This window comes from Ochotona curzoniae, unplaced genomic scaffold (genome assembly GCF_017591425.1).
Source record: "Ochotona curzoniae isolate NIBS_2020 unplaced genomic scaffold, NIBS_Ocur_1.0 contig_4502, whole genome shotgun sequence".
NCBI classification, from domain to species: Eukaryota; Metazoa; Chordata; class Mammalia; order Lagomorpha; family Ochotonidae; genus Ochotona; species Ochotona curzoniae.
This window is the reverse complement of record NW_024466308.1, coordinates 256626-265793: the sequence shown is the minus strand read 5'-3', so window position 1 is coordinate 265793 and position 9168 is coordinate 256626. Positions and strand designations below refer to the sequence as shown.

Here is a 9168-nt window from a genome sequence, read left to right as displayed (position 1 = left end):
AGCGTGCGCACGAAGCTGAGATGGATACAGACCACGGCTGGCATCCCAGTAGAGTGACAGAGCCCACTCCTGGCCATTCCAAAGAGGGAATCTGATAGGCAGCATTGATCACAGAGCTTTTAGGAAGGCCAACAGGGGAAGGTGAACCAACTCTAGGGCCTCTAGGATTTGAGGTCGTTGCTCAAATCCTGGAGCTGCAGTCACCTGGCGAGAATGGAATCCTGATGGGAACAAGCTAGTGGGTTGTTTTCCCAAGGAAGAGAAAAAGCCACTGCAGGCGTCAGATTTCTCCTCACCCAGCCCCACCTAGCTCCGTTGAGTCCTCGCATTGGCTGAGCCTGGCCAGAGGTGAGGGCAGCTGGGAAATGTAGTGTGTAGGAGTGTGGCCAGGGGAGACTTGGGAGATGTAGTTCACGGGGAACTGTCTGAGACCTTGTGGATCAAATACCAACTGTCTGAGGACACTTCGAAGTCTACGGCAACTGGAATTAAAAGATGGGTTTAGGGATGGGCTTTTGTCCTGGCGGTTGCCGTGCCTGCCTGGCTCCGGCTCCGAGACCAGCTTCCTTGGAATGGGACCCCTGGAGGCAGCGTGGCTGGCTCAGTGACTGGCTCCTTGCCACCCAGCTGCAGCACCTGGACTGAGTTCTCATCTCACAGCTTCAGCCTTGCCGTGGGACTGCTTGGGCCTTTTAGGAGTGTCTCAGTGACAGCTCACTCTGACCGCTTCTTAAATAAATAGAATTGTTTTTCCTTAAAAAAAGGCTTATCTTGGGCTGGCATCAGGTTAAACTACCGGTTCTTCCACTTTTTTTTTTAAAGATTTATTTTTTATTTTTATTGGAAAGTTGGATGTACACAGAGGAGGAAAGACAGAGTGGAAGATTTTCCGTCCGCTGATTCACTCCTCAGGCGGCTGCAATGGCCGGAACTGAGATGATCTGAAGCCAGGAGCCAGGGGTCTCTTCTGGGTCTCCCACGCAGGTGCAGGGTCCCAAGGCTTTGGGCCGTCCTCCACTGCTTTCCCAGGCCCCAGACAGGGAAGCTGGATGGGAAGTGGGGCAGCTGGGACAGGAACGTGCTTACATGGAATGCCAACATTGTAGGCGGAGGATCAGCACACTGAGCAGCCCTGCCAGCCCCAGGAATCTGCTTTTTGAAATCCCGTGCCTTCAAGGGAGACTTCAACACTTATGAAGATATCATGTTATGGGCCTGATATGGTGGCCTAGCAGCTAAAGTCCTCGCCTTGAATGCTTCTGGATCCCATATGGTCACCAGTTCTACTTTCGGCAGCCCCACTTCCCACCCAGCTCCCTGCCTGTGGCCTGGGAAAGCAGTGGAGGACGGCCCACAGCCTTGGGACCCTGCACCCACGTGGGAGACCTGGGAGAGGCTCCTGGCTTCAGAGCGGCTCAGGTCCACTTGTTGCGGCTGCTTGGGGAGTGAATCATCGGATGGAATATCTTCCTCTCTGCCTCTCCTCCTCTCTCTATATATCTGAATTTGCAATAAAAAAAATAATTTTTTTAAAGAAAGTATCATGTTGTGGAAAAACTATGCCTAATTATTTAAAAGTCAAAATCATTTTCATTCTGTTTTTCCTGTGAACCTGTTGAAGTGTGTTCTTACAACACAGGCCATATAGCTTGCTGGAGGCGGAGACCATCCCGGCAGCCAGGGCCCAAGGGAGACGCTGTTCGTGGTCCTGAAAGCCACAGGCACTCACTCTTGGTCCTCTGCTCTCCTAACCCCAAGCCTGCTGCAGGTTTGGCCTATGAATTCAGCAGCAGTCTCCTTTTTGGAAAAAAGAAGTAGCTGAATGGAGAAGTACCTTCACAGGATGTAAAAAAAAAAATCAACCAATTACTTTTATTTATTTGAAAGTCAGGAGACAGAAAAAAAAAAAAGCAGGGCTTGGTGCGATGTCTCAATGGCTAAATCCTCACCTTGAACATGCTGGGATCCTATACGGGCGCTGGTTCGTGTCCCGGCGGCTCCACTTCCCACCCAGCTCCCTGCCTGTGGCCTGGGAAAGCAGTGGAGGACGGCCCAAAGCCTTGGGACCCTGCACCTGTGTGAGAGACCCAGAATAAGCTCCTGGCTTCAGATCAGCTCAGCTCTGGCTGTTGCAGCCATTGGATAATGAACCAGCAGATGGAAGATCTCTCTCTTCTGTAAATCTTCTTTTCCAATGATTAAAAAAAAAGGGGGGGTTAAAAAATAAAATCAGGAAGGCACCCAGACTTTTCCCATCCAGTAGTTCACGCCCCACAGCTGGCACTGGCCCAGGCCTAGGTTGGAAGCCAGGAGCTCCTGTGGGTGGCATGGACCCAAGTCCTTGGCTGTGCCCTGGCAGTAGCCCCCCAGGGTGCACAGCAGCTGGGAGCTGGGAGCAGGGACCAAGCGCTCAAACGTGCGATGTGGGTGCCACCATTCACACCCCAGCTGCTGGGACACGAGCATGCCCCTCAGGGTCTCCCTGGGAGCTCGGACCGAGTGCTCTGTTCCCTCTGGAGTCACAGATGGCCACCAGTGACAGGCTCTTCCAGGAGAGGCACAGCTCATTGCCTAACGTCCCCCTGTGAGCGAGTGACAGAGCCATACCTGGACAAAGCTCCACCATGCCTGCTCCCTGCGTGGGGCTCAGAAAGGGTCCGAAACACGCCAGCCTGCCCGTCCCCCCCCCCAGCCCCCAGGGTACAGGTGATTTCTGCATAGGATGAACTCAGTAACCTGCACTGAGATTGGTGGCGAGGGATAGGTCGGGGCGGAGGGAAGCTGGACCAGGCACCAGAGGCAGGGAGGAACAGGCATGGACGCCCTCAGCACGCGCATCGCTTGCTTGCCAGGAGTCTATCCCAGGGATGGTGGGGGAAGGGGAGCATGCATCCCTGGGATGGGAATGGGGAGTGGGAATGGGCACCCAGAGTACCAAAGGCCCGTCTAGCCCCCATCTCCAGGTCCGTCTGTTCATGGACCCCCTTCCCTAAACTTCCAATTGCACGCTGTGCCTCAGTTTCCCTGTCGATTACTGAGTTCTTTGTCAGGGGAGGGGGCGCCCTTATTCTCTTCCTAGGCCTTCCTTCCACTCCCCTCATCTGCTTCCATTTCTACAGGGAGGAGTTTAGGGATGGGGGAGATTGCAAGCACGTGACCCTCCATCTCCGAGCCCCGCCCGCGTCTGGGGGTCCGGGCGTTTTGCCCAGCGTCCCTCACCAGTCCCTGTGCCAGCTCCCTCTCCCACCCCAAGCTCGGTGGAGCCCAAGACGAGCTGGGGGCGGGGCGGGGGGCGGAGCCCGCAACAAAGGCTCGGCGCGGGCGCGGGGGGCGCGGGGCGCGGGCGCGGGGGGCGCGGGGGGCGCGGGCGCGGGGGCCCCGGCCGGGCGGGGTGCGCCTCTGCCGGGCCCGGGCGGCGCGCAGAGCCGGGCCGGGGGCGCGTCATGTGGCCGCTCACGGTCCCGCCGCCGCCGCTGCTGCTGCTGCTGCTGCTGCTGCTCTGCCCAGGCCTCGCCGGACAGGTAAGGGCCCGACGGGCAGGTGCACGCCCCGAGGCCTCCGGGAGGGGCGGGTGCTCTGAGGACTCCGCGAGGAAACCGAGTTGGAGGGGTGGGGTGTCCCTCAGCACCCCTTCCCCACCCCCACTCAGCTACAGGGAGGTGAAGGGCTGGGAGTCGCCGCGGGGAAGGGGCTGGGTCATTCACCATGGCTTAGGTGGAGCGGGAAGGGATGCTTCAGTCCTACCTGGTGCTGGGATGGTTTGGGGGGACAGCATGACACCGGCTTGGGGGCTATCTCCTGGGAGCCACCCCAACTATGGGCTGGAGCTAAGTGGGGAGAAACTTCGGAGCCTTTGCCCTACCCCGTCATGGCCCGGGCGGGCAGTGGGGTACAAGCCCCCCGCCTGGCACACTGCTCACCCAGTGTAGAAAGGGGTGGAGCTCACACGTGAGTGACTGCCCAGGGACGTGTGTCTTTGTGTCCAGGCTTGGGTGTGACCGACGGGGAATCTGTGTGTGTGGAGTTGGGGTGTGAGCATGGCGGGGTGGGGGGAGCCATGTTGTGTGTGTGTGTGCGACCGTGGCTGGCCCCCGCTGGTGTTGGCGTGATGGTGCCAGCCTGCCCTGGAGTTGTCCCTGTACAACCAGCCGTGTGTGACCGTGTCCCTGCGTGGCCAGCTGTGTGGTTGTGTGAGAGCTCTGAGGTGACCGGCCACGTGCCTGCCGACTGGGCTTGGGAAGGGACTGGGGGTGGCTATGTGTGCAAGTGTGTGCATCCGTGCTTGCACATCCTGCTTCTCCGTTCCTGGCAGCAAGGGCTCCCTCCCCATCCTTTGGCAAGGTTTGGGGGAGCCTTGTAAAATGCTGGGGGAGGGGTTTCCAAGCATCCATCAGCTCCTAGAAAAGCTCTTCCCTACTCCCCTCCCTGGGCTAGGAGCACCCCCCCCCCCCGCCGTTCCCAGTTCCGTGGGAGCTCGAAGGAAGCAGGGATCAAAAATAAGGACACCAGTGAGCATGTGTTAAGCGCCTGCTGTATAGGATGGTACTGTCTGAACCACAAGCTATGGCGTTTCCCCGGGGAGTGGGTGCAGAGGGGGAACCGAGGTCCAGGAAGAACTGAACTCTTTTGCTCAAGAGAATGGGGACCGTGGGGGAAGGGCAGGCAGGCTCCTGAGCCCTCCCACATGGTCACGTTTGGTCAAAGGTTCTGTGGGTGATGGTAGGAACTTGGTGGAAATCCAGAACGAATTTCCTGATCAAGGCATTTGGGCACCCACGCCCAGGAAGGCATCGGGAGAGATGGAGGTTGGAGAACATGGGAGGTGTTGTGGGGTCCACTTGCCTGCTGGGAGAGGGAGGGGTGTGCCTGGCACCGCATAGTAGGTGCTTAATGGGCATCTGATCCGGAGAGGAAAGAGCGAGAGAAACATCAGAGGAGGCATGAACTTGTGAAAGAACCAGGGAACATGGCCACTTTTCCAAGAGGGACCCTTGGAACCGCCGCCTGGGGACTGCCCCCTTGCCTGTTTGTGCCAGCCGGGAGGGAGCTCCAGGGCTCCTGCCGCATCAGCGAGATGGGCAGGAGACACAGAACTAGCTGGGAGCTGTTGGGTGAGGGGTGCGAGTTGCCTGGGGGTGGGACAGACCTGTGTACTCCCAGGGGAGGGGCTCGGCAGGGAACACATAGGGACTAAACTCAGACATGGGTGGGGCTGCAGTGCCTCACCGTGGCCAGCACCTGTGTGCCACCCCCGTGTGGGCACAGGATGCTGCAATTCTCCCTCAAAGTCTCCCAGAGGTCTCTGCTCCCTGAGGGGTTACAGGCTCATTAAACAGAAGGGGTCCAGTATCTGCCCTCCCAGACCTGACCTTTCAGCAGAGGAGAGAGACAAGAACCAAATAAATAGAGGCTACAAAGTCAGCCGTTGGGTCAGTGTATAATAACATCGTGTAAATATCATGCAGAATAGCAAATGGGCAAAGCAGACTATTGAGTGAGGGAAGCTGGAAGCGGGGGCAGCCAGAGGTCTCCCTGGAGGTGCTATTTTTTTACTTACGTAGCTTCATGTTATTTGAAAGACAGAGGGACAGAGGGACATTTGCTGGTTCGCTCTCCCGGAAGCACATGGCAGTCAGGGCTGGGCTGAAGCCAGGAGCTCCATCCAGGTCTCCCATGTGGACGGCAGAAGCTCCGACACTTGAGTCCTTGCCTGTGCCTTGGCAGGAAGCTGGATTGGAAGCAGAGGTGGAACTCGCACTCACGCCCTCAGATACGGGACGTGGTCATGCCAGGCAGTGTTGTTCCTTACTGCGCCGGATACCTGCTCCAGGAAGTGGTATTTGAGGGGATACCTGGAAGAGCCCAGGAGATGGAACTCTGTGGGTATCCCGAGGCGAAAGCATTCCAGGCAGGAGGGACAGCAGGTGCCAGGGCCCTGCGGCGGGATGTCTCAGCACTGTGGCCAATGAATGATCGGGAGCCACCAGACAGCCCTGTGGGATACTGTCTTCCCGACCCCAGAAAGGTTCCCCTGAAAGACGCGGCCATATCCTGGGCACTTTTGAGCTTGAGGACAGCTTGGTGGGTGGCGGGTGGCAGATGGGGGCCCTCCCACAGGATCAAGGGGGACAGTTCAGCTGGACCACTCCAGCAGGGCCTTGGCAGTTACCATTCCCGCCGTAGGAGGTGCTGTCTCCCTCAGTAACTCCTTGCCTTCCAGTCTGTAACAGTTACCTCCTCTGAGAAGCCCACCCTGACCAGCCGTTGGAGACGGACTCCCTCTGCAGCTCTCCGAGCGCTTCTCCGGGTTATTTTCTTTTGTTCCTGCCTTTCCACATCAATCTATCGATTCCATTGTCCGGTTTCTTACCAGAGGAGATGCCAGCCAGGGTCCGGAGCTCAGGGTCACAGCAGGTGTTCAACCAGTAATTACTTCTTTACTTATTTGAGAGAGACAGGAAATAGATCTCACTGCCTGTGTACACTCCCAGCGCCTGCCGTGAGTGACACTGGGCCTGGCACTGAATCGAGGTCTCCGGGGCAGGTGGCAGGACCTCCATTACCTGCCCCCCGGGTGAGCGTGAGCTGGGGGTAGAGCTGCAGTCAGGGGTGGAAATGAGGGATTCCCACGTGGGAGGTGGGAACTGTTGAGCTGAATGGTCACCTCACCAAACACAGAGTCGCTCCCCTCTTGAAACCATGGGCTTCCTGTCCAGTCTTGCCCTCTGGCCCGTGAGGGGTACATCTCAAGACCCCCAGTGGCTGCCCGAAACCGCAGACAGCCCTGGCCCTAGCCATGCTCATGGGAAATAGAATTTTAAAATAAGTTTCAAGAGTGAAGATGTCCACACTCGGAGGACCAGGGTTCGATACCCAGCTCCGGTTCTGAAGTGCAGCTGCCTGAAGAAAATGGTGACGCTGCCCTGCTCATGGGAGGCCCCAGTCACACTCCCAGCCCCTGGCTCTGGGCCCAGCCATCGTGGGCATTTGCGGAGTGAACCAGCAAATGGGAGAGCTCTCTTATGTGGTTCTTTGTCTTACTGCTTCTCAAATAAATCAGTAAATAAACAAATAAATAACTTGAAAGGATTTTTAAAAAGATTTATTATTTACTTGAAAGCTGAAAGGCAGAGGTGCAGAAAAGGAGAGCTTCCAGGTGTTGCTTCATTCTCCAGGTGACCACAGTGACCACAGTGCTGGTCAGCTCAAAGCCAGGAGTCTGCCTCCAGCCACGTCTCCCATGTGGGTGGCAAGGGCCCAGCGCTTGGGCTGTCCTTTGTGCTTCTCCAGGCACATGAGCAGGCAGCTGGTGGGGAGAGGAGCACTGGGACTCCCAGGAGATGCTGGCGTCTCAGCTGACGGTCCCACAGCTTCCCCTGGGCTGTGACACTTTCAACATGTCTTCATACACGGGTGGGTTCTGTTCCCCCGCTTGTTGTAGTTTCCTGTATGCCTGACGGCGTTGTTGCCCAGTGCTGCAGCTTGGTCTGTCCTTCCATGGCTTAAGATGTGGCCTCTCATTGTGTCACTACGCTTGTGCTTTGGGGACACGGCTAAGTAAAACTAGAGTTAACTGAGCTCCAACACTGTATGATACGACAGATTCAGGGACAGTTTGGTGGGTAGTGTACACAGCGTGGGTGTGAGGCTGCTGTGTCACTGACAGGTGGGCCGTGTACACACGTGGTTGTGAGGCTGCTGTGTCACTGACGGGTGGGTCGTGTACACAGCGTGGGTGTGAGGCCTCTGGGTCAAAGGCGTCGGGGAAACCCACCTTCTTAGCTTGTGCCTGTAGTCATGCTCACACATGGCACCGCTGTCCTGGGCTAAGATTCTCTTCCCAGGATTGGCACTTGGCAATCAGGACACTTGTTGGGATGCCCAGATCCTGCATTGGAGTGCCTGGGTCTGAGTTTCAGCTCCAGGTACACCCTGGCAGGCAACAGGGTGTAGTCCCGGTTCCTGTGACACTGACATACTGCCACCCCCACTGTTGCAGGTGTTGGAGGCTCAACCACTGGATGGAAGATCTCTTCTTTGTCTTTCAAATAATATATATATATTTTATTTTAAGGAGTTCCCATCTTCCCTAGGCTCCTCTAGGACATATAAAAGTCCCCGTGGTAGTAAAGAAAAGGAAATTGTGAAAACTCCAAAGAAAGTAGGCGCTGGAATGAGTGGAGCTGGGCTTCATTTTTACTAAAGAAGCTGAGCGCCACCTCGTGCTGGATGAAGCTTGTGCAGCGGCTGGTACATATAGAATCTCTCAGTCCATGAGATGGCTTTGGGCCGTCCTCCACCGCTTTCCCAGGCCACGAACTGGCTGCCACATGGGATTCCAGTGCATTCAAGGCAAGGATCTAGCCACTGAGGTATCACATTGGGCCCTCTCCATGAAATTCTACAGAAATTCATTTATGGTTTGGGACAGAGGGAGAGAGATCTTTTCTTGTTCACTTCCCAGATAATTAGAATGTCTGCGGCTGGGCTGAGGCCCAAGCTGAGTGAAGACCCCAACTCAGGTGTTCCACATGGAGGGCAGGGATGTAGTCTCACGGACCTTCAGCACTGCCTCTGTAGGTGTGCACTGGCAAGAAGCCAGGATCCGGAGCTGGAAGCAGGAATTGAAGCCAGGTACTTAGATGTGGGATCCAGGTGTCTCGGTGACTAGGCTACCCTGCCAGCCTCTTGAATGAACGTCCCGAAGATGCCGCTTACGCATCCGCTTCCTTGGGGTGGATGGAGCTGCTGGGTCTTACAGCAAGGTTCTGATTACACTCCTAAGAAACTGCTAAGTCATTTCCCAAAGTCTGCAACATTTTATATTCCTCCTAGCAGTATATGAAGGATCTTCAACAAGTTCATGGAAATACATGTTATTGAAATGTATATATGGATTTCAACATATTGTAGGCAATTTAAAAATACATTCAGCTTTTTAAAAAGATGGTTTTTGAAAGGCAGAGTTACAGAAAAAAAAAGAGAGGGAGAGAAAGCAAGAGAGAAAGAGACAGAGAATCCATCTACCAGTTCATTCCCAAATGGCCAGGACCAGGAGGCAAGAGCTCTCCCCAGGCACCCCATGTGGAGAAGAGGGGCCCAGGCACTGGGGTCCATCTTCTGCTGCCTTCGAGGTCATTAGCAGGGAGCTGGATCAGAAGCAGAGAA

The 9168-nt window shown here is 56.0% G+C and overlaps 1 protein-coding gene across 1 annotated transcript in view; it reads left to right on the top strand.

The window, feature by feature from the left end:
* Window positions 1–3430: 3430 nt before the first annotated feature.
* Window positions 3431–9168, top strand: part of OLFM2 (olfactomedin 2) — a 54775-nt gene continuing 49037 nt past the window's right edge. Inside the window, exon 1 of the mRNA XM_040986254.1 lies at window positions 3431–3521. Within this exon, the coding sequence (XP_040842188.1) occupies window positions 3444–3521 (78 nt within the window). The 5' untranslated portion in view covers window positions 3431–3443. The remainder of the gene's footprint in view (window positions 3522–9168) is intronic.